We start from the raw sequence: 25,534 nt of genomic DNA on the forward strand, positions 1-25,534 counted from the left end.
AAGGAAGGAATATTTCATGTCAATAAAAAAATACCCCACCAACATTAAAGTACAAAACTAGGAAGCAGTTCCTTCTATTCTGAAGACTCAGATATTTGCATTATTAAAAAAAGGGGGTTGGCATATATCTTTAAAATATGGACTTTAGCATTATTGCTTTTTTCAACTTTATTATTTATTATACAGTCATCATATATGACCTGCACAGTGAAATGATTGCCAGATTATTTATACCGGCTAAAGACAGTGAAAAGAAACAGGTATCGCCAGTCTTACAACACACTCCTTAGTAACATTAGACTCAAAGGAAAAAAAGAATTATTTTTTTTAATGTTCTGAGAGGATTTCCATCTATGTTTTAACAAAGGAGTAGATGTTTTTCTTCTCCTTGTGACAGCCCTGAAGCCCAAAACTACATGGCCAGAGCAGCAGGAGCCTTTTCCACCCTACCCTCCAGCCCTCCTGTCCACATGGCAGGATAACCCCTGGAAGCATTCTGGGGAAACTGTCAGGAAAACAATCTTGCACGGAAAGTGTCTGATGTAGACCCTGAGCAAGCAGTCTGTGATGACAAAAACACTTTAATTCTCTCAGGCATAGAGAAAACTCCCAATGGACAGAGAAGAAAGTTTTCTGAGCATTTGAGAGCTAGCCTTATTCTTGGGATGCTTAAATAGTTCAATAGGCAATAAAGAATGTACTGATTATAAACGGCGTTCACTATTACTTCTTATACTCACACTGTTGCACAAAAATCCACTAAAAATTTGGTTCAAAAACTTGTCAAACAGATTGGGTTTCCCAAGCAACTCCCTGGTTAGTATGCATTAAAATATACTGTAAAAACATACAGACCCAAGAAGAACAAACTCAGGAGCTGGCTACCTAAAACTGGACATGTGCATTCATCTCCTTAATCTTTATATTTCCTTTAGCAAGTTCAGATGTGTGAAAACATGCTGACAGAAGATTTTAAAAAAGGAAAAATAGATCAAAAGCTACATTCATATTTAACAGAGTAACTAGACTACACCATGTGACAAACTATATAAAGAAAGTAAATAATCTCTGTAATAAAGTTAACTCTACATAGAAAATTGACTCTTCAGTATTTATTTTCCTCCCCACCAGAAACAAGCATTACTTACAAACCACTATTAAGAAAAAGACTGAAGGTAATTAATGCAAAAGATAATATACTGATTCTGAAAACATAAGTATATATCACAGCTAGAAGCAATACTGTACTCCAAGAAACCAACATGTAGCAGAAAACACATTTACAAACTTGGAAGTTTATTTCACCGATTTGTGAATTATTTTTCAAACTTTTTAAAAATGCATTTCCTAAGATAGCTTGAATAAAAATCTGACTTTCATTGTTTCTGTAATTGAAGCTAAATCTTTAAAGTCGTTACTGTTCTAAAACCTGTATCAGTACTTCTACAACAATAATTCACATACTTCCTTGCTATGTGATGCTTCCTCTATACTAAAGAAACATACACCTTTCAGTCGACAAAGTCGATTGAAAATTTTCATAATTTTTTCCTCCCGTTCCCAAGTTTACATTGATTCAGCTAATTTCAAAACATGCCGATTTGGTTTTCCTCCCCAATTTTCTTAAATATGTTGCCCAAATGTACCAGACATATGTTGAATTAACATGTATTTGTTCTAGACATACTAGAATGGGGGTGGGGTGTTTGTTTTTTCAAACTAACATAATATATAAATATATTTAGACCTTTTTAAAATATATATGAATAAAATTTCAATAAGAAATTAAAAAGGAAAATATCATCTACTGCTTATGAAAAAAATAAAATCTTTTGTCAAACAGCAATCCTGAATATCCAAATTATTGTTCTCGCACAATTCATTTTACAGTATACAACTGAGCAATTGCCAAAAAAGATATTCTTCTGCCCATTTTGCTTGGAAGAAGAAATTTGATAGAACAGTTAAAAATTTAACAGACAAAACCAAAAAAAGGACAAGCTAGTAACTACAGAATGAGCTTACAGCATAAGTAGATACCACCAATAAAAATAAGACTTCATGGCAAACAGGACTGAGTTACAGTGACTATAAAAATATGAAAGTTTTATCAGAAATCTGTCTCCACAGGGATATTATGGAATTTATTTAAGTACATAACCTCATTTTCTTCAACTGTCCTATACCACTTAGTTTGACAGTTAATCCCATGCCTCTACCCAGTGTTCACCATAGTGTTTGCAGTGGGTTTCTGGACAAGGCGGATCCTTCAAGTTTTTAAACAATTTTCATTACTTGATTTTTGCTTTGGTGTTCTGCTTTCCTCCACTGCAGCTTACTCTGCTCTGAAAACCCATGACTCTGTAGAGGTTTTCCTGTACTCACACAGCTGTCCTCAGCAGCTGTTCACTTGCCTAGTCTGTTGTCCCCTAAAAAAGTCAACCTTTCACATTGATCACCTCTCACACCAAAAAAACTGAATAATGCACTCTGTCTTGAAAACAGTCTTCATCAGTAAAACAAAGGACTCAGCCAACGCTCAAAGTCATATGAGAATGAATATTCAAACAATTTTTCCAGCACAAGTATCTGCAGTATCAGAAAATATGTTTATCACCTTGTTTAGTTTTGTTCAGTATTGTCAGTCCTGCAATTACAGCATTGATATATAAATATATATATATATTTTGCATTCCATATCATATAAGCTGAAAATGTTTGCAGATTGGAGCACACATAACCAACTGAAACACCAATGTTTAACAGGCAAATCAGGTACCAATAGCACTACTGATCATTCACACTATATGTAACTTTATGGGACTGGCTACACTGTTGTGCCTTTTTGGGTGTCACTGAACAGATACTAAATTATTAGCTTGTGGATTCCTCATTTTTCCTTCAAAGGGATTTTATAAAATTACCCACTTCTAATGTAATGGAATGACTCATGTTCAGCCACCATCACAAAGTATCTCTGCAAGTTTCATGTGACTGCCACTAACTTCTCAAAGGGAGCTCCAAGCACTGATTAAAGCAGACGAATTACATAGCCATTTCAAAAGGACCAGTTTAAGTTCAAACACTAGAAAAGATAGCACTCAATGTTAGGGGAAAAACCCTGCGGTCCTAATAGCACTGGACCATTTAAAGACCTTTTTTAAATTGTGAAAAGCTCAGCTCCAGAAAAATTTTTTTTTTTTTTCTTAAATTGTTGTTACTGTTCTCTCAGTCAGCAGATGATGCATATGACCTACACACCACTTTCCCATTTCTTCTTGCCTTTGCTAAGAGCAATAAAACCCCAAAACAACCAACCACCCAACACACCCCCCCCCCCCGCCCCGAACACACACATGAAACACCTTTGCCTTCAAAAGACTTGTTACATTTACTGGCATCTGGAAACCGCCAGTAAGTAATCAGTTCTCACACTCTCCTGTGACTAAAACATCAAAATGTATATGATGACTTTAAACCGGTTAGTCTGTATTCTGATGTCAAAGTAGCACAAGATTAATTAGCCCATTCTGAGTTTGATGTTGAGACAGCACTACATCTTAGTACAGATAAGTTGGTACTGCTGAGTTATTTCAGGTATATCAATATTACAGTGCTCTACTGCAGTGTGCACCACCATCGGTTGCTTTGAGAGTGTCTAAGATTTTATTATTCTCCACCATTTTTAACCTCCTCTTGTCCATTTCAAGTATCTTTAAGCGTAACAGATTTTTTTCCAAGCTATACTGAAAGCAGTTTTTAAGGGGCAGGTTTCCCCATTAATGGGTATATCACATTTCAGCCACTCTAATAAAATTTAAAAAATTTTAAAGTGCTGTCTACACTTTCATCAATAATGCTATTTGATTGTTTAAATAGAAAGTCTGTAAAGCAAATGGGTCACAGAAAGAAATGAGGCTTATAAACAATGGACTCGCTACCTCTTCTTTCTTAGTAAGGTCTGGAATAGTCACCAGCTTTGCTTTTTGTGGAATATTAGGAGCAACAGATTTTTAATGACAATAAAACAGTGAAAAAATGGAAGTAGGATGGTAGACATTTTGCTGTTAGTTTTTCCAGCTCTGTGACTCGTGGTCTGTGCATGGCGAGACACAACTATCTCAGATGAAGGCTGCAGTTTTCATGCTTGTTTGTTCGGGTTTTTGAAGTGTTAGGAAGAAGCATATTTATGGATAAGTTTCTTGAGATTTTTTTTACTAGTTGTCTTATACACCAAGCTAGTAAGCCTCATTGTTTTCTGTTCTACAGGACATCTTATAAAAACCAAAAAATGTCAGTTACAAAATATGATGGTAATTTCATTCTGAAGTGACTTACATATTGGACCAAGATCATAAAGTAATAATTCATTAATGCCACAATACTGCAAATGTTATGCACATGTCTAATTTCATCATCATGCGCAATTTGTCTGAAATAAATGTGACAATTCATGGTAGTAAAGTCAAACATCTGCATGTCTGCTTGATGAGCACTAAAAACATTTGACATCAGCAAAATCCAGAACAAGCTAGTTACTGAACAAAATAAGGAGCTACATCGTTTTTTCCTCAGTACTTCTGAGACATTGCAGGTACTCTTTGACTAAGCAACTGCTAAAAAAGTGTACCTTCCAACTGTATGGTGAAACAGGTTATGTGACACACAAGAAGTAAACTGTTTAGCAATCATCATGAATTGCTGAGGCATTCTTATTAAACAGCAATTACAGGAGCTGAATGGAGGAGTTAGACAAACAAGGCAGCAGAAAACCTGCATTTAACTTCAAAGTGTCAGAAGCAGGTAAAATGCAGACCTTCGGTTTTACGCAGACCTCTTTGGAGAACAATTTAGTACAAACACCAATGTAGCTCTTCTTTAAGTGCTCTTATTCACTGACATCCTTTTAGCCTTTATTAAACCCAACTGTGACGATTTCCTTTGGCCCTGAAAATATAGAAAAGATTGATTTTTTTTTTTTCTTCCAAATCTTATATCACCATTTATGTCTTTGATAGAAGAAAGGCTTCCTCCAATATTGCTTAAGGATGACTTGGTTATCATACAAGTATTTTGTAAAAACACTCAGGTAGGCTAACAGTAAATACTGAAATAAGGTTACTGAAATCGGGTATTACACAGAACAGATTAAGTTTATAAATAATACCATGTGTGACACCAATAAAAAGTTTACCCAGTTAACAGTTTTCTTTGTATAATTTTATGAATCACTGCAATGCAAATTACAGATAAAGGAGATTAATGAGAACATAAAGAGTTTATGCACTATGAATATGTGCACATGAGAGAGGCCAGCCAAGGGTTTTGTTCATCTCTGAGACGGAAGCAAAAAAGATGAAAGACATTCAAATGTACACAGTAAACGCAAACCCTCTAAACCAGCTAGTATTTATATTTATCCTAGAAGTACCTAATTTATAGTGATAAACCAGCTACTATTAATCTTCATGCAATAAATTCAAAATACTGGACTATCAGATAAAAGTTCTTTATAATGGAAATAATATTAATGGTAAAGGGTCCTCTCCACACAAAGAGACTGCCTGGCGGTTTTGGCTATCACACCCAACAGCATTAACCATCTGATTATTGACATGTATATTGCCATTAAAACAAAATTATGAAAAGTTATTATCCACTATAGTTATGGTAACATCCATCACAGAGGCTAGTTTCCATGGAAATAAAATATGCAATACTATTTTCTAATGCATATAAATCATAACTCTTAGATCTCCTAATGGGCTTAAAAGTCATATTTTAAAGGGCTTAAAAGTTCTATTTCTGATGGAAAGAATAAGCGTATTATTTATAGGCTGATTGTATTCTGGAGCAGAAGTGTTTTCTTTAGAGCAACAGCAATGCTAACTGCAGCTACATCTGGAGTACAGTGAATCATCTGAAATGAGCAGCAGCTCCATAAATCCTTGCCTGGGAATCTTCAGCAAAAGCCCTGGGTTTGGGATGGGAGCAGAATTCCTGCTGCAGCTTTGCTCTGAGGAAAAGGTCAGTGCTGCCAGAGGCAGGGGCAGGGCCAGGGAGCACCAGCAGTGCCAGGAGAGGCCAAAGCACCAGGCACAGCACTGGGCTTCCCAGCTCTCCCACAGCCCCACAGCCGGGCTGACCCCTTCCACTATCCTCAACCCTTAACAAGATTATCAGATTAAGCTTTGTACCAAAGTTGAGGAAATCAAGCAGTGTCATTCGACTTATTAAAGATGCAACATATTTAAAGAGTTACTTACACAAGAATGTGCAGAAAAAAAGAAGTAAAAAACCCTATTCTCTTATAAATAAACCATTACAATTCTGGGTAATACAAATTACACTCTTATCAATAACACAGTCAAAGCCAACAGGGACCCCACATGTACCTAGAACCAACATAATTCTACAATCTGACATATCACAGCACTTAAATGAACAGTGTTTTTATTTCTGCACTGCATAAACATACCATCTTCTTGACAACTGTTGTATTTCTCATCAGCATTAATGGCTAGATGGCTATCAAAGCAAAGCACAAGCCTGAATAATAAATATCCTGCTTGACCCAATCAGTGCTCAGGCTCCTGCATTCCCACAGAACTAGCTAAACCCAAAGGAACTAAAGCAGATGTAGTGAAATGATTCATCATCGTAACAGCTCTTCAGAGATTAAATAGAAGTTCCATCTGAATCAAAACGAAGTTCCTGTTGCATACAACCTCCCAATCCCACCCTTTGCCTGCTAAAAACAGATCACTTTTCTTCTGAAATTCTACGTTACCAAGGTCGGAAGAGACAAGGATTTATATCTAGCTTATTCTGAATAACTGCTGTAAAAAGACCAAGGTTTTGTATACATATATAATAATCTTTCTCTATGTAGAAAGGCACCCAAACCACACTGAGTTGTTTTCAATTAAGTTCTGGACAAAACACTGCAGTATAAACACACAACTATATAACCAGTAAAGTTTTCCACAAACACACATCTATTTCTGGTTATTTTGTTGAGCACAAATCACATCAAATCCATTTGTTTATGGTGATAGGGCACAAGTCGCTGCCAGGCATTGAAACAGCAGCTCAGTGTCACATCTGATTAATAGCACCAAGACAACAGCACACCTAGAAGCCAGATTTTCATACTTTTACTGTTCATCACTTATAAAGATTGTCACAACTATTAAAATGAAAAAGATCTTAAGACCAACCATCAAATGCTGACAATTCACTTTGCAATAGAGATCAATATCCAGCTATATTTGCTTTGCACTTGAAAATATTCTAGATGTTTCCCCCCCCCAAAACATGCATAAGAATCACTTCCCAATATATCCAAAGAATGATTTAGAAACTGAACATTAGCTGTAAACTAAAATCAACATGCTATCCAACTTTGCAACCTTGCCTCTACAAATGCTTCAAGAAAATCCAAAGGCTGGAATTTAGGTTGGAATTTTTCATAGAATAGTTTGGCTTGGAAGGGACCTTCATGTTGCAGCTTTCTCTCCACATAATCAATATGTTCATAACTGACTAACAAAAAATGGGATTATTTTTTTCCCCCCTGTAGTTAGATATCTGAATGACAAGAAAACAGAATTGGTATAACTACTTAAACAAAGAGTCGAATATCCTCTATTTCAGGCTATGAAAAAGCATTATGAGAATGAACAACAAAAAAACCCAAAACAAGCAAAACCCACTTAGCTATGCCACAAGGATTTCTGTTAAACTTTTGAGACCAGGATTGTGCATTATCACAAGATTTAGTCATGACTCTGGCAGAAATCTATCTCATAATTTACCTCCCTTCATTATTTCTGGAGGTAGCAGAACATACGAGTTCTCCAGAAAACAGTTTTAGACCTCAAACCACTAACACTGAAGCATGCAAAAGTGCTGAAAGAAAAAAAAGTCTTCCGGAAACAGTAAAAAAAGAAAAAAAAATATGTATGTAATTACAAAAGAAGCAGGACACTACCCATAATAGAAATAAAGAGTTCATGCATTTTGACAAGAGGTTTTTTTGTTTGTGTTGAAGGATTTTCTGGTTCAGGGAAGTAATATACCAATTCTTCAGCTCCCTGTTGTAAGGTAGATTAAAGAATGGATAGGAAATTACGTCAAGCCTAAAAACTTCTTTTACTTCAGCTCTCACTATAACTTCATATGCTCTATTATTTTTAAATTAGCAACAGATATTATCAGTAGCTGGTGAGATATACAAGAAAAATACCCAGCAGATTTCATAATGCAAGACCTTTCTACTTCTCTTTCTCCTTTCTTCCACCACCAGAAGCAGGACTTGCTTGGGACTGCAACCCAACTACCTTCCCCCAAAAATTTACAGTTCAGTCATTTAAAAACAAACACAGAATTAGTTAACACCTCAGAATTCTTAAGAAATACAAATATCTAAAAAAATAAGTCATACTGAACAATGGCGGGGGGCGAAGACTGGCAAATGCACATGTGACAGAAGCTGTCCTTAAGTAGATCAATACTTGTGTCCTTAAAAGTGGTAATTATTTGTAAGGTGGTAAATATCTTTCCACATATTACAAGGATAGAATCTGCATCAGTAGCAAAACTAAAAAGTTATTTGATTCTTTGACTTCTTAAGTATGAATAATTCAGTTTACTTAATCATTTGAATGAGCTTTATCTAACAAAAAAATTGAAAATTGCATCCAAAAAGTTGATGAAAACATTTTATGTGATATAATTTGGATACTTGATATCAAGCCATGGTACTATACTTTCTTGACCATCACTGTAAGGCTGTGATGACAAAAAAGACACTGTTCATAAATGGCACATTCAGTATTAAATATGTAGCCTAAGGTTTCTCTTTAAACTTACATATTTTTAAATATTTTATTTGAAAACCTACGTGTTTAAGAGATTAGAATTGTACAGAAAAACCAACCGTGCAATTTGATGAATGATGAAATACCTTACAGTAAAAAAAAAAAAGTAAAAAAGATTAAATATCTTGTAGCAAAGCTTCAGAATACAAAATTACAAATTTAATCATCAACTTGCTCGTGATTTGTTATACACTTAACTCCCACCATAGTTCATGAAAGTAAGAGATGTGTTAACTCTAAAAATTTATTTGCTTTTATAACCTCTGCAACACCCTAAAAAGCCTAAGAAAAAAGTACCTGAAAAATTACTAAGAAAAAAGTACCTAAAAAATTACAATAAGTCGGGGGGAGGGGGGTGGGTGGGAAGAAAAAAAAAGTAAAAACATGAGTATATAGAATTGGGCAAGGAAAGGAAGATGGAGAGAAAACAGAATTAGATCTGGATTGGAGGACTGCAGTCTGCAAGTCCGTGGGTGCGGCACCATGGCAAAACATTCCTAATTTTCCTGTTCCCAGGAAATAACCTCTGATTATTAGAACTTCACTAATGTACATCAATTACCAAGAAACCCATAGCTTAAATTCAGATTTTCAGCTACCTATTTGTGTACCATGTCACACTTCGGCAGAGACTGCCATGTGTGTACTACAATGTATTCAGAGAAAAGTATGAAGAATTGTTGTCTTTGTGAGAGAAAAATGACGACAATTTGGAGAGCTAAAAACCCAAACCTATCAGTGCAGTGTTTTATTTATTTATTATTTTTTTTTTTACTTAGGAGTCTGTTAGCCTGCAATGCCAGAAGGAAATCATAATGAATAAACATGTGTGTTCATCATGCACAGCTTGCCCTTCTTGAACTCTTGAAGTTCACAAAAATAGCCTTTGACTTACATACTTTAATACCATTTGAACAAGAGCACTGCAAGATAATTAAGCCTGAGGTAATTCTACCCTGCCAAGTCATACAAATACCCAAATGAACTGTAATTTATATATTTTCAGCAGAAGCATCATTGATTTTTTTTGCCATTTTCATACAAGGACACACTTGAGTAGAACTGGAAACAGTATTTTGCATACAAAGCAGTCCAAGGTCAAAAGCAGTGTGCAAAGATCATAACTTGTATATAATGATGACATCAAGTAATATGGTGCTTATAATTATTGGAAGATCTATGGTTTTATTACATAGAGAGAGAACATGCTTGCTTCCACGGAGAATATGTATGGTTTTTAGTAATGGCCCTTCTCCATGGCAGCTGACAGCACTGTGGTTCACAGGGATAAACATGGTCCTGATGGGAAGGTGGCAAGATCCACCCCAGCTCAAAGGTGAGGGGAGAAGGGCAGGGGTGGTCCCACAGCCCTTGGCACTCCCATGGCAGCAGGACCTTCTCAGTGGCCAGGCTGGGTGTCCCTGCTGTGGTGTGGGGCCTGAGAGCCAATGCACCCCTACAGAAAACTAGATTTTTTTCACCTGGGCATGTTGCAGCTCTGTGTTGTTTGGGGAACGCAACCAGCGAGGCTTTAATGAGGACACAGGGCTAAGGGAGGGACTAGAGCCAAACTGAGCCGCCTCCTTGGTTTAAGTCTCTGCCTAGTTAAATACTCACATTTTTTTCAACAGAAGTTCATGCTCACAGATTTTACAAATTAATTTTCTTTTTTTTCTTTTCTTTTTACTTTACTACTTCTTAAAAAAAAAGCACTATACAGGTATACAGATGCTCATCAGGATATACGATGGAAGACATATCCAAATTAATATGAAGGCGAGACCTTCTGAATGAATAACGAGACACTTTGAAATTGACATCAAACTTGTGTCTCCAGACTTGAGTGATGCTTGCTCAGTTGATGTAACTGCCTTAACACAGCATAACTAAGTATGACTTTCTAAAATTGTTAAATAATGAAAAAATGCCATACTAACAATAACCAATTAAAAATTACTCCTTACACTACATAAGACACCTAACCAACAGTCACGTTATGCCAAGTATTCAAGATAAATGGCAGCAATACTCAGAGAATGGAACTAAAGATATGTGGAGAAAGGGCGAAGTGATAGATACTAAAAAAAAAAGTGCATGTCTGCATGTACAGTGCACTCATTCAAGTTTTGTGTATCAGCCATACTCTCTCTTAGAGAAGGCACTGCTTTAAAGTGTTTCTGGACAACTGGTAGTTACTAGCTGCCTGCCATTCAGCATTCTCAACTGCTTTTATTTCCTTAATTAACGACAGGCAGAAATGTGTGATACCTATAGACAGATAAAAGAATGACTATAAGCTTCAAGCTCATGCTCTATTTGCAGAATCTTCTCTCCAGTAAATGGCAGGTTAACCACTGCTCTCCTATTTTGAGTTTATGCTGTTGCCTCAATAGAAATACCACCTTTAAAAAAAAATTAAAATCTATTCTATTGACAATAGAACTTATACTCCTGCACTTTGCATTTAACAATACGTAATACTTGAAGCTTACCTAGTAATCTGTAGGACTACTAGACACCAGCTACCAGGAAGCACATAGCAAGAAAAAAGAAAAATAGTCTAACTTTCAAAAGGATGAAGAGGAATAATTCCTTTCAGAAGTTGGTAGCTACTCCCCAATAAAAAGTAAAAATAAAAAATGAGTGCCAAGTTTCAATGTCAAAGATTTATTTTCTGATAGAGACAGAAAAGCAGTAAGAGGAAGGAATTAGCTTTCACCTCTCCTGTTCTACTACTGCGTTGATGAAAAGGAGGCCCAGGCCACAATCAGTCAAGACTCATACAGCATCCTTCCCTAAACTCTTCTTCCTGCAGCCACAGGAACATTCCTTGCTTCTCTTCTACTGTAGCTTTAAAAATATTTATTTCAACATTTGGAGAGTTATACAGTGGATTGGGGGTTTGGCAATATCAAAAGAGATCTCTTTGTTCTACTAAATTATTTGTTTGACATGCAGAAGAGAGTCTGTTCTGTCCAGGATGCATTTCCAGTGCCTTTATAGGTTTCTACTTCCAGCTGTCAAAACAGATCCAGAAATGAAACTAACTTCTGTAAAAGTAAATAGTGTGTTCTTAAGATAGAATCAGATTCTTTACTTTCTAGTAAATCTCGTTTACTTTTATTCCAATTATTAGATGAGAGAATATTGCTTTAATAACCTTTCATAAAATTACTTCCTCCCAGCAGTTATTTTTAAAGCTTAGGAATTAATGGCAATTCTTGGTTACCTCAGTCATATGTAACCAAGACTGCGGTTCCTAATGCACTTCTGCACATCAGTTGGCAAGAACCTGAATGCGTTTGCTCACAACGGTGGCCAAAAGTTTGTTCCTAGCTATTACAAGTATATTTTTAGAATATATGTTATTTCAGATTCTCTTCCAATAGCTAAAGTTTCAAGAACAGTAGTGAAAATAGAAACATTTATCAAGCCCAGGAAACAACTGTGTTTAAACAAAGAATTCTTTGCTCAAATATTGTTTGCAAGGAATAAAAACCCATCATAGACATACCCGTGTTGTAGCTAAACACCCTTCGTAGCCAAACTGCAAAAGTTCAATAAATGAAACAAAAACGTTACGTATTTACTACTCTCTCCAGCAGGACTGTAAGCTCAGTCATAGCCTTGAAAGCAGTTTCATAGCCTTGATGCAGAGTTTTAGGCTAAATTAAGACTGCCTACAACACAAAGAAACATAAGAGAGCATATGAGCACCAAGTGCCACCACCTCACTTTTTTAACAAGGATTTTTACTCACAGCCATGGACCCCTTTTACTAGACTTACTACCCACCTCCAGGTTTTCTCTCTTTGTGTTGTTACCACCTAGAAAACACATTTTTATTCAGTAATTAAACATCCAAATGCAGGCTTCCTTCTTCATTATTTTGGGAGATTAAACTGTGCACCAATGGAAGGAAACAGTTTTCCATGTGCCCAACAGTTTACTTGGTGAGGTCCTGATTTGGCAGTGAAACATTACTAAAACCCATACAAATGAGTACATTAGTTTCAACCCAGTTACTACCTCTTCGTAGGAAAAGATCCCAGTCTCTCAACTTGAAAAAAGAAAAGTCTAGTACATTAAGAAGAGGTTGACTTTTATAAGCATGCTCTAAGAAAATGCATTTTAAAAGTAAATTAGAAGACCAAAGATTAAAACATACTACAAATGAACAAGAATCAAAACAGCTTGTTTTTCCAAAGGTGGCTGCGGATATCTGTGTTTTAACAGGTTCCTCCCCTTCCACTCCAACCACGTGCAACAGCCTCCAGCATGAGCTGCTGGCTCATCTGGACATACAACTTTGCAATAGGATGTAATAAAATAGTTTAGAAAGTCATTCCAGAAATATACTGAATTACCCAGAAACCACATTGTTTACTCTGGTTAATAAAACACTGTTATCTCTCTTACAATAAGCCATACTGTTCATACAAACAAGTTAGCTTTCATGCATCAACCATCTATTTATTTAGCAAGATCAGCTATCATTGTAAATCAACCTTTGTAAATGAGAAATACAGCTGCTGTAACACCTACTTAAACTCTTTCCTGCATCCAACATTTGGACATGCAGCAGAACAGATAAGAATAGGGGGGGGAAAAAAAAAAGAAAAAGAAAAAAGGTCATCATCACCACAACTACTAACACACTAAAATTGTGTGCCCACCTTAGTTTTTACAAGCATTTTTAAGGAAAAGATACAAAACCATTAAGTAAACACTGTTATATTTTAAATGCAAAGTTGTAATTTAAAAAGTATGACAAGAGCTTACCATTGCTATTCAAACTGGGAACTATAAGGAGGATATGGAAGATAGGCAACTAAAAGGTAACTCAAAGAATCTGTACTACAGGCTGGTGGTTATATGAGTAAACTGCAAGCAAAAAACACAGCAAAAATGAATGTTGTTCATCGGCTCTATAAAAAGCATCAAAAGAACAGAACTAGTTTCTGATCAAGCTTGAAGTTTTATGTAATTTTTGTCCTAGAACAGCCATGCAGAGAGGTCTTAGGTAGGTGAGTTCACCCAACATAGCTATCTAAAAGACTTGTGTCTCTTCCTGATGAATCAGGAGGTCACTACCACGCTTTCAGAGAATACAACACCCTGCAAAACACCAGCGTGGAAGACCCCAACTGAACAGACAGTATCACCACTGGCACCTGCAATATAACTTGGTTACAAAACCTAGTAGTGATTTAGACTAGAATTAAGCGGCTCCAAACCAGACTTATTTCACTATATGAGACAAGTATCTGGCTGCAGAAGAACTTCTCTTCATAAGTATAAGTACCACGGACAAGTTTCACTGTCAGCTCTTGAAGTACGAGTTGGGGATAGGGAAGTGCAAGCACACACAGAGCATTAAGCCCTACTCACTTCAGATTCTTCCCACTCAAGTTATTTTATCTGTTGATCTTTTATCTGGTACATAAAATCTGAAACTCAGCAAGTCAGATTCATTGCAAGAAGTCAATCTCTGCAGCACTCCAAGGGAGGCTAGGAAGGATCATAAATCCAGGCTTGGACGTAAAAAGAAAGAAGGTGCGTGTAAGGGAAGCTACGGACTTGGCCGCACACAATGCATTTAGTAGTGTCTGCCACCAAATGCACAAGTGTAGCAAGCTCTGCTTTCTCCCTGTCCGTCCCAGGCGAGGGTACGCATGACAGAGGATGCAGTGCATGATAGATACTGAATGATTTATAAGCAGGCAAGAAGTATCAGGTCACACTGTGACTAGAGCGATGACATTCGGTTCTAAACATCTATCTGAATATACACAAACTATAAAATAAAAAATTAATCTAAAAAAGCTGTTAGTGGTTTGGGGTTTTTTAATGTTCATATTCAATAGTCTTGGAGCAGCCAAGATGTACAGTGCATTTTCACAGGTCTCTCATTAAAACACAGAAAAGCTTTCTGAAGCTGCACGTCAAAAGGCTTAAATGTTTAGGATGAGACCAAAAAAATCCTGATGGCCTTCAAGTTTATTTGAAAAACGGATTACAGAATATTATGTAAGGTACAAATCTCAGAACTATTCCCCATTGTATTTACAAATATCAAATTTTACAAGATCATGAATTTTCATAAAAAGTGACATTTTCAAAAAGCTTCTCTTGCTTTAATCTGCCTCCTTTCTTTTGATAGGATTAAATGCTGAAATGGCAGGCTGTTAAATAAGCACACTGAAATGCCAACTGGAAGGCATTTAACTCCATGTATTTACAAATTAACGTTTCACAGTTGCTTTAAATTTTGACATTATTGTTTAGTATCTTCAGGCAACTCATTTCAGAAAGTGCTGGATTTGATTTACTGTATTTCTTACTTTACATTCATATGTTACAGTACTGGAATACCTTTTAAGTTTCCCTTAATCCCTGATAAAGGAAATTCAGTTTTACAAAGGCTGAGAAATATTACTTGGTTTTGATGAACAGGTGCCAACCAGCCTGCCTACAGCAATTTCAAAGTTACCATTAAATTTGCCTACAAAAGGCCATATCCATCAAGATATCCTCACCAAAAGGCCTGGAGATTGTGGCCTACATATGTGAATGTATATACATCCACAAATTCAGAGTGCAAGATTGAAAAGACAGTGTCACTGGTCTTCCCCTTCAGTTACTGCAGTGCTGACCACAATGTTCAGAATGAACTGGAGAAAACATCAGGCAGAATTCCTAAAAAAGTGGTGGGATGTTTAATCTTAAAATTCTTTAATTCTTTCTTTCTATTATTAGTTTACTTCAGAGGATATTTGTGTGCTCAGCTGTTACAAAAGTGAATCCTATGGGCTACTAGATGTGGTGTTTTAGATGGAAATTTTTACTTTGCAGAATATGAAATGCAGTTCCTGTATTGCTAAAGTATTCACAGAAGGGGTTTCCAAAATTAAAAGAAAAACACGCCAACAACAAACATGCCCCAACACTTACTACCTTTAGGAATACAAACTTGTGGCTATTCCTGTAGTACTACCTATTAGTTGAAACCAGACTTTCAAGGTGTTTCCTCATATCTTCTTGGATTATCTAACTTTATTATTTCAAGATCGATAATGAATCTCTTGTACCTCTGAATTTCTATAAAAAAAGAAAGACTTAAGAGAAAACTTGGAACGGATACATTTTGTCATAGTTGAGCACCTCTTCCCCACTACTTCACATTCATACAACCAATAAAAAGCACAAACCATTTAGCGTGTGTACACACTTGCTGGGTATAAGTTTATCTAGGATAGCAATCTATTTGCAATAGTATCTACAACTTGTAGAAAACTAACTTTGTCAGAAAAATCAGTACCTAAAGAAAGGCAATATGACTACTAAAATACACAGAGCAGTTCATAAGAAATAAGATTCAGACCAGCTGAGCACCCATACAGCACTCAAGGCATTGCATGGTCAACGTAAGGGGTACTTCCAGCTGCAAAGCTCCCTCAAGTCTCTGTTACTAATATTTCAAGATCATTTCTATGTCCATTCTTCTGCCACTTTTAAGGCAGACAGATTATATTTTCCTTTTATTCATAAAAGCAAATTCAGTTTCTGGTGAAAAATTAAGTTATTCTTCTACAACACTATGCACAAAGTGCTGGCACAGGTAAAGTCAGCAGCAGGATTCTCACCAAGTGTAACAGGCCAGGGGTCCACTCACTCTCAATAGATGTGCTCCAAGGAGAAACAGAACTATTCTTTTTGTTTGTAGAAATCAATCTGGTATTGTTAACTGGCAGTTCAGTAGATATAACCCCATTTATGGCACAGCCTCCATTTAATAACTACAAACATATATATAATTATTTAGACAACTAATTATTTAGCCACACAACACCTGGCTAGTAATCCAGTGCTGTTAATGCTAATTACTACATCCTATCCATACATAAAGAAGTTTTACATATCAGTGCAGTGATTAATGTTAATTCCAGCTGCATGTACTACTAATTAAGATATTTAGGAATGTTCACATGTCACGTGAGAACATGCCAAATCACCTCTCTGAAGTCTTATTGGTGTTTCAGACTGATTTGATAAAACAGAAGCCTGACATACCTTTGTATTATAACAGACACTTCAATAATGCTCTAGATATGTTCAATAACACAGCATCTTTTTTCAAAACCAATGCTGACACCTACTAATATTCCATAAGTAATATGATCAGATTAAATCCTTGCCAAAATTCATTATGAAGTATTAAATCTGTCTAATCTTTTATCACAACTAACATAATAAAGAATGAAAACACTAGGAAGTATAGGAAGTTATGAGAACTTTCCTCAGGAGTGTTGTAGAACAGTCACAACAATACATCCTCCGATTCAGACTGTGAGACTCTTAGACTTTAGAGCTTTTAAACCAGAACATATCGTTCTACTTTTCACTGCAACTTAGTCTATCATTTCTTCTCCATAGTTTCTGAAGTTGTTATTAATTCTGACTTCATCTCAAATAATTATTGCACATACAAGCATTAAAAGAAGGATTTAATATTAGAAAGATACAAAGTACTGCAGTCAGCTGCCTTGTGGCTAACGCTGCATTAGAGCTAGAAATCACAAAGATACAAGTAAACTTTTTGTTTGAAAATTATCACTTTTTTTCTTTATAACTTCCTATTCCACTATTCACACAGTTACAATTTCTGAGAAAGATAACTAAGTTCATGTTAAGTGTGTCAGCAACACTTCTTACATTGTTGAGGATCTTTGGCAATACTCTTGCCACTCAGTGAAATGTTCTAACATTTTGTAACTTAACTTGCATATTTAACCTGATTTCCTAAGGAAAAGGGACTTCCATGATTTCCCTGCACCTGCTGAATATAAGCAAAAGGTAGTACTGTTAATTTCCAGTTTCCATGTTCTATGATATCAAGATTTTCAAAAGCAGGACCTTAAAATTAGGCCACCTACCTAGTGGCCTTAAGTTCAAGGTAGCTGAGCACAATGAATTCTTCATATTGACAGCAGAGCTAGAGATGCAACAACTCAGATCAAGGAGTCCCCGCACTCCGGCACACACAGTGTTTGAATGATGCTTAATGAAGGACTGCAACATTGATGGACAGAAAACCCTTCTGTACATCACAAGGCCTGACTTCCAAAAGCTTACGAAATTTGAAAAACCTGCCATTTCATTTTAGATGCTGAAAGAGATGATGAGTTCTTGAGAGTTTCACCCCGAGTACTTTTCTGTAGTTTTAAAAACGAGCCATTCCACCCACCATCAGTTTAGTCTTACTGCCATCTGCTGTCACAAACTCACCAGTGCCACACTGACTGTGGAAAGTTGGGGGTTTTTTTCCCCTCTTCTGTTAAGAGTGTAAAAGAATATTCTCCAATATTACTACTCAAAATTATCTAAAAATAACCAAACTCATTTGTCCAGAGAAACGTAATGGTAAATCAGTGTACTGACACCTTCATTGCCAGACCACCAACCCTGCAGTTCTGTGCAAGCTTTCACACACTGTTTATCCCAACAAAAGGGTCATGCCCATGAGTAAGTATTAGCATTATCAGGTCCAGAAGATCCTAAAACTGTTTGGGGTTTTGGGTTTGTTGGTTTTTGGGGGGTTGGTTTTGTTTTGTTTTTGAATGCTAGAAGTATTGCTTGTTTCTTTAAAATTTTGAAATATTTATTATTATTAGGAAGGGGTTAAGACCATAAACTGGCTAGACTACTAAGGCCAAATTGCTCCTACCTTTATGTATCCTTATGCAATCATGCAAAGAGGCTTAAACCTTTAGATTAAAACAAATTTAAAAAGTTTAACACAACTAAAAACTACTGCATAAACCAGATTAAACAAATAGGTCTACAAAAACCACTCAGATCTACCTCCTGCCTCGTGCTTCAAGGAATCTATAGCAACCTCTAGAGTTAAGCAAACCATAATTCTTTCAGGACCACTGGAACACTTCATGCCATCACCTCTGGTGGTGCTGTGCTTCAGCAGCTTAAACTAGCTGAAGTTACTGCCATCCCACACTTCTTTCTCCTTTCCACCAGCACTGGAGCCATCACCCAGCAAGCCAACTCAGGGAGTTGACATGGCTAACTCACAAGCACATAAACACCACTGACTGCATTAGGAGTGAGTAGAGAGGGGGCCAAGACAGAGACAACTCTGGAGAATGTAGTCCCTAGCTGCCATCAGTTTCTATATGATGTCTGGCTGCTGAACCACAGTTCTCTGAAGAGTCTCAGCCTGTGCTGCAGCTGCAGGCTCCCTGCTTGTCATTTCCCGGACGCACTCAGACAGCCATCCAGTATTAGAGGCTACCCTAAGAAAACATAGGTGAACCTGTACCCTTCCTTCAAGTTTTTCAGTTGACTAAGAATACAGCAGCTAAGACAACAAAAAAAAAAAAAAAGGCTTTCTGTCTGTTGCTCAGCCACATAGGGTTTTTTTGCAAACCATAATATACAGTAAGTCAAAAATAAGAATCATAGCATTTGTCACAAGGAGTTTTAAAAACAATGCAAAGTGGAATTTAATTGTCTGAATGAGATGATGAAATTCTGGATTCTTGCTGCTCCAGTGGAAAAACGACACTGCTGTCCAAACACCACCAGTCAGATGTAACAAAAGCACAGAGCTTAAGCTAATGGCACTCAGCAGAAGATAAAATGCAGGATTTTTGTTCCAGTGATTTCTTTGCATGACATCAATTGTTAACATAAAGTCTTTTTAAAGCCTCTGTAGATTGTTCTTCTTTTGATTTGCTTTGGTTTTTAATAAGCACATTACTTACTGCTCACTATAAGCCTAATTCAATTTGATAACTACCACAATATTGCTCTAATGTGAAACTGAAAGGCTCTTGCATACATTGTACCTCTTGTTCAAGGGGCCAGGGAGGAGGTAACTCATTCTCATACACACACACACACAAAAAAAAGGCTATTTGTACGGTGAATGCTCCTAAACTAATGTTACTAAGTATGTTAATTAGTAAAATATTGACTTACAATACCACCAATACTACTACTTTCTGTATTTGCAGACACTTGTAAAAGTATTTTTCTTTAGCAGAGAGGGTAGGATTCATAAGCTGTAAAAAAAGTCAGGGATCTCTGGCAATTGCCTGTATTTTCACAAAATGCAGGGGAAAAGAAGGAAGTCAGTCACATGAGCTGCTCTCTGAGCACACGTGTCTTCAGCCCTCACACCAGAAGGGAACACACTCCTGGCCAGTGAAAGACAGGTGTATCTTACTCAGCATTTTCTGAACACTACCCCACCCAAATATAACAGGGCTATAAAAATGCTTACTTCACACTATTTGTTTTAATGCAGATGGACAGTTGGCAATGTATTCAAACCAGGAACATTTTAAGCATAGTTGTGACAATAGAACATGATATAATCCATACATGTCAGTTTGACAGTGAAATACTTTGGATCAAAAAAAACCCCAATCCCCAAACCAAACCAAAACACTGGTCTATTACGTTTTGGGTTGGTTTTTTCCCCACTATATCACCCATTTGATTGTCCAAAAATACACTCTTTCTAGACAATGTATTAAGAACACAAGATATACTGGAATAGGCAAAGATTATACCCTTTTTTACCATTTTAATAGAACTTCTTGATTTTTCTTCCCAAACATTACTGCTCAGCTCCATTGTGCAATGAACATTTGTTTCTCTTTCATAGGATCCAAACATAAGTAACCTGAAATAGAAAAGCCTATGGTAAGAATTGTCATACTATTACATATATCCCAGATACCATATTATCTTTACCACATTAAACTTACCAATCTTCATTTATACACTCTATTATTATTATCAATGTGTACACCCAGAGAAGTCCATACAGCTTCACACCAAAGGAAAGGCACTGCCACCCTCTAGTGGAAGAACTCCATAAATATCAAATACAACAAAATTTTTAGCTAGGGGTCTTTTTTTTGGTTTTTTTTTTCGTTGGTTGGGCTTGGGTTTTTTTGTTATTGTGTTTCCCTTTTCTTAAATAAAGTGGTCGATTGGCAGACTAGTATTTTTCCAAAAATTTTTTCTTTTTAAAAAAGCAGTAACAGCCACAAGTCTTCCATCTGAGTCTTGAACTTCACAATATACTGGAGCTCTTCTTGGTTCAAGAGAATGTCACTATAGGCTAAGTCAGTTTACTACTGCTTACGTTCCTGTTCCCCTAAACTGGGATCCTCTTATAACTGTAATTTTTTGTAATACTCATAACAAATGAAAGAGCCATTCCTGCATAACTCCCTATTCCAGAAGGCTACAAAGCTTTTCAGATAGGTATCAGTACTGCTATAAAAGAAAACCCAATAACTTTTAAGCTATAAAACAGCAATAAAGTTGTACACAGCTACTCACAGTAGCTGGAAGCAGATAAATATTTTGGAATAAAACTTCAAACAAATCTCACTCTTTCAAAAGAGCTGTTCGAATTTAACACACAAACTTTTCACATACATTTGACAAGGACAGTTTTTAAGCTTTCATCGAAAGCATCTTATTTATGATTCTGATATGTTAAACAACTCTTTAGACGATAAAGACAAAAGCTGACAGAAACCCACGTCAATTTCCTCTGTTTATCTTGTTGTTAAACAATGTTTCTAGGTTAAATATTTATGATCAAAAAGTGCCTAGCCTACCAGGTGGGGAGATATAAAGTAAACATACTTTGAAAAGTAAGTTTCAAGTAAAGCTACTGAAAACTTTCTCCAACAATCCGAAATGGTAAACTAAAGCCAATCCCCAAGGGAAAACACCTCCCTGGCTGCAACAGCTCTCTAGCTTGCACTGCAGCAAGAAGAGGTAAAAAAAAAATATTTCTTCTGTATGTCTCTCCGAAGAATTGTTTAACAGGTCTTTAACTGAGTACATGAATGCATGGAGGAGATGCTAGGGGAAGATCACATTTGGGTTAGTGTCCAGCTTGACCACCAGCACTTGTTTGTCTAGACGCTCTTGATATGATCACCGTAAGCAGAAATCCAGCCTCAGAATCAACTGATTAGGTACTTTGTGAGGACAAGACTAAGTTTGTTCAAGGTTACTTGAACAGATGAACTCACGCCACCTTTGCTTATTTTTAAGCCATCCCTGCCAGCTCGCTGTGGCTTTTCTGTTCTGCTTTTAGTAGTTGCTTTAGAGTAACGCAGGGTTTCATCAGTGCCTCACTGATACCAGACAGTTCATCAAAGCTTTTCCACAGCTGATCACTGGTTGCATACATTTTAGGTTCTGGTCACCTAGACACACCCTCAGGAATTTCCCAGGGGTAATAACTGTCTCTCTAAAATATCAGTACAGTAGCCATTTAGCTGTCCTGTACTAGTGGCAACTAAGAACAACAACAGGAGATACCTCAAAATGGGAATAAAACATAATTTCCAGCCAGAACCGTAACATATGGTTATATGGAAACAATGGAAAAATAACAAGGAAAACAATGAGCCATAACAGGATTTCAGCTTACGATAGGTTACCAATACACAACTTAAAGAATGTATCACAGGACAGCAAAACCACACATTTAAGTTTTAAAGAGCATTTCATGCTGGAGTTTGGAATTCAATTTCCAACTTCAGAAAGACAATGGGGAAATTTTAACAGCTAGTACACTAAGTAAATTTTTGTTTGAATAATACCTCCATTAGCATGCAGAGGTACTGTATTCTGTGACACAGGTGAAGATAAAGGCTGACATTAAGATTGTGTCACAACACATTCAACCAAAACAACCGGACGTTAAGGGGATCTATCCTACAGATTGAAAGTTTATAAAATCTGTATGAAAGACAGCCAGAAACAAAGTTTATAACTCCAGCTATAATTAAATCAATAAAGGAACGTGATTAAATTACCACCTGAGTGATTAAAATATGCATACAGAAAATGAATTTCTACTCCTCCTCCAAGTGCAAAATGGATGATTCCCTGAAGCAAGCATGAGGCAGAAGAACGTAATTCAACAGAGTATCTATCTACAGATATGAACACAGTTGTTTGTAGCTGTCCTACTTAGCCTGAGCACTACAAGAACTTCAAGACATGAAGTGTTTGCCCACTGATACAAAACAATTGAAGTGCATGGAGGCTGTGGGTCACCACAACTCTCGAGCTGAGAGCTTAAAGCGAGTCTTTATAGTCTTCCAGAAAGAAGGATGAATAACAAAGGCTATCAAGTTTCTGCTTTTTGTAGGATGATGATGAATTACTGATCTGCAAATTAACAAGAATCTGGTACAGGCAAAGTACTCACCAACCTTTACGTATGTTTTACATACAACCAGGTACGTAAAAGCAAACGATTTATTTCCTTTACAATCCTCTCCTAAATTTTTAATTTCAACTGTGGCCTTTGTATTTGCAAGTATTCCAGGAGCTAAAAATAAGCAGAATTTTCCCCCAAATTTTAGGAATGTCAAAAGCAGATTCAATATTCACATACTTAAAGGTGACACTGCTGCACACTAAAGTCCACTTGAAGATAAAAGTAAAAGAACACATAAAATTGCAAACTGGAGTCTCAGGTACACTCTATTCTACTAAATAACTATTCTATAATGTTATTCTATTAAATAACTAAAGAAAATTTCCTTGTTCACAACGGTTACCTATTGAAACAAATGCTAATCTAGAAAGCCCACCTGATAAACTCTGATTATATTAGGCGAGAATACTCTTCCAAAACTGTTAAATGCTTTAAGACTTTTTTCACAGTGTATCTTCTCAAAGCAATTAATATAGCAAAATTTAACAGCATGTCACTTTATTTTTCCATTTTCCTTAATAATTTAAGGTAAATGACAGATAACTGCACTTTTGCAATGACTGAATTCTGTGAGGGCATTGCACTTGTTGAAAATACAAGTTTTCTTGTACAGGTCAGATAAAAATTTGCAAAACATATTCCTTATTATTTACACCAAAGTTCCATCTTTTCATTAATTTCATTTTAAATATGTGCAAAATTTAATTTTTCTTTCAATAGCATGACAGCAAGGAAATTAATATGGTCAAGCCTGCAATTAGAAAAGGAAGTAGTGCAAGAAGTGCAGATATTTAGTCATGTGAAGACTATGATGATATTTAAACAGATATTTACAACATTAAAAAAATGTTTGCTAAATGTTTTATTACTATAGTTTCACCACTGTTTTTCAGACCTAAGCAGGAGAAGTAGCAGAACTCTGTTACCAGACTAGACTGGTAGCAGTCAAGAATCCTATTCCAAATTCTGTACAGAATCCAAGGAATGGCTACTGTACTGACAGGGAATATAAAAGCCTTCTGGTGCACTAAGCAAAACTGAAAAAACACACAGAAATGAAAGTAATCTTTCATTCTGCAACAAGAATGATCACCAAGAAAAATTTTCAGGTCCCTGTGGCAGATACGAATGAAAAAGTTCTGTATTTCAGCACGCAGTGCTGCACTGCAAAAGAGCCATTGCGAATGGTCCCAGGCAACCCTCACACCAGCTCACGTATGTACAGTGGTGATTAAAAAGGGAAATTTTGTCATTGTTACTTTTGTATATATGGCATATTTCTTCTTTTACAACAAAAATCCTCTGTGTCTTTCAGCTTCTACCTCATCAGTATCTGCCAATGCAAAGTAATCAAGAATATTTACTCACAGGGGGACTGTACAAACAGCAGTTGTAGTTTAGTTCAAAAAAGGATGAGACACCTGGAAGATCTGAGGAATTACTATGGAACCAAGAGTCAGACATCTAAATTGAGAGGTGTTTGTTCAGACATAATTTTCAACTGTGTGTTGAGAAATTCCAAGCTGCATAAACCAGTCTGATTAAGTCAGACCTGAAGCTTAAAAGACCTGACAAGCCAGTGACTGCATCCTCTCCCAGCCATCTGATAAGCATCTGTGACAGCTGAAAACACTTGAGTGGTCAGAGGATGATATCAAACTGAGCAATCTGGCTTCTAAATGTAGTGGAAAGAAACAACACTAGTGATATGTTGGTGATGTTATACAGCATTTCAGATTCAGGAAAGACATAGTATCTAAAAGATTTCTTTCCAAACCAAGAACCACTGCATACAACTTAAAGTAGTTATTTTGGGCCCTCTTACAACAAAAATGAACACACTGCTGGACTGAAATTGGAGACTGCCTATGAAGAGAGATCATGAGTGCCCTTAGTATGGGTAAAGAGGAAAGGAGCCAAGGATGCAGAGTCACTTAGTGTTCTTGGATCCTTCAACAGAAAACATATCAACAAAGCTAGGCAGACAGGTAAGCAGCAATTGTATTACAAAAAATAACCACTGCTGTGGCCCACACAATCCTCAGAAGCAGAAAAATATCTTCTGGAAATCCATGGCATGGATAAACAATGTTAGTACAGCAAACAGTTCAGACAGTTGTACAAGGCTACAGAAAGAAGTGCAAAGAGGGGCTCATATGGTAGTATAAGCAATGAAAAGAACAAGTTTTTTAAAAAAACGGTCTTGCTGCAAACCAGAACAGAACGACACATGACTAGATCAAAACCTGAGCACTACTTGGATAAGATCCAACATAAACCAAGAACTAAAGTCTGACACACAAAAAAAAACCCAACACACCACACCAAAAAACAAACAAGCAAATGAAGAGTCCACACACCTTTTCTT

The 25,534-nt window shown here is 36.5% G+C and overlaps 1 protein-coding gene across 1 annotated transcript in view; it reads right to left on the reverse strand.

Annotated features, from left to right (window-relative positions):
• Nucleotides 1-25,534, reverse strand: part of PDZD8 (PDZ domain containing 8) — a 59,416-nt gene that overhangs the window by 12,775 nt on the left and 21,107 nt on the right. The window contains exon 3 of the mRNA XM_037399385.1: nt 20,487-20,589. Within this exon, the coding sequence (XP_037255282.1) occupies nt 20,487-20,589 (103 nt within the window). The remainder of the gene's footprint in view (nt 1-20,486; nt 20,590-25,534) is intronic.

Source organism: Falco rusticolus, chromosome 9, assembly GCF_015220075.1.
Source record: "Falco rusticolus isolate bFalRus1 chromosome 9, bFalRus1.pri, whole genome shotgun sequence".
NCBI lineage: Eukaryota > Metazoa > Chordata > Aves > Falconiformes > Falconidae > Falco > Falco rusticolus.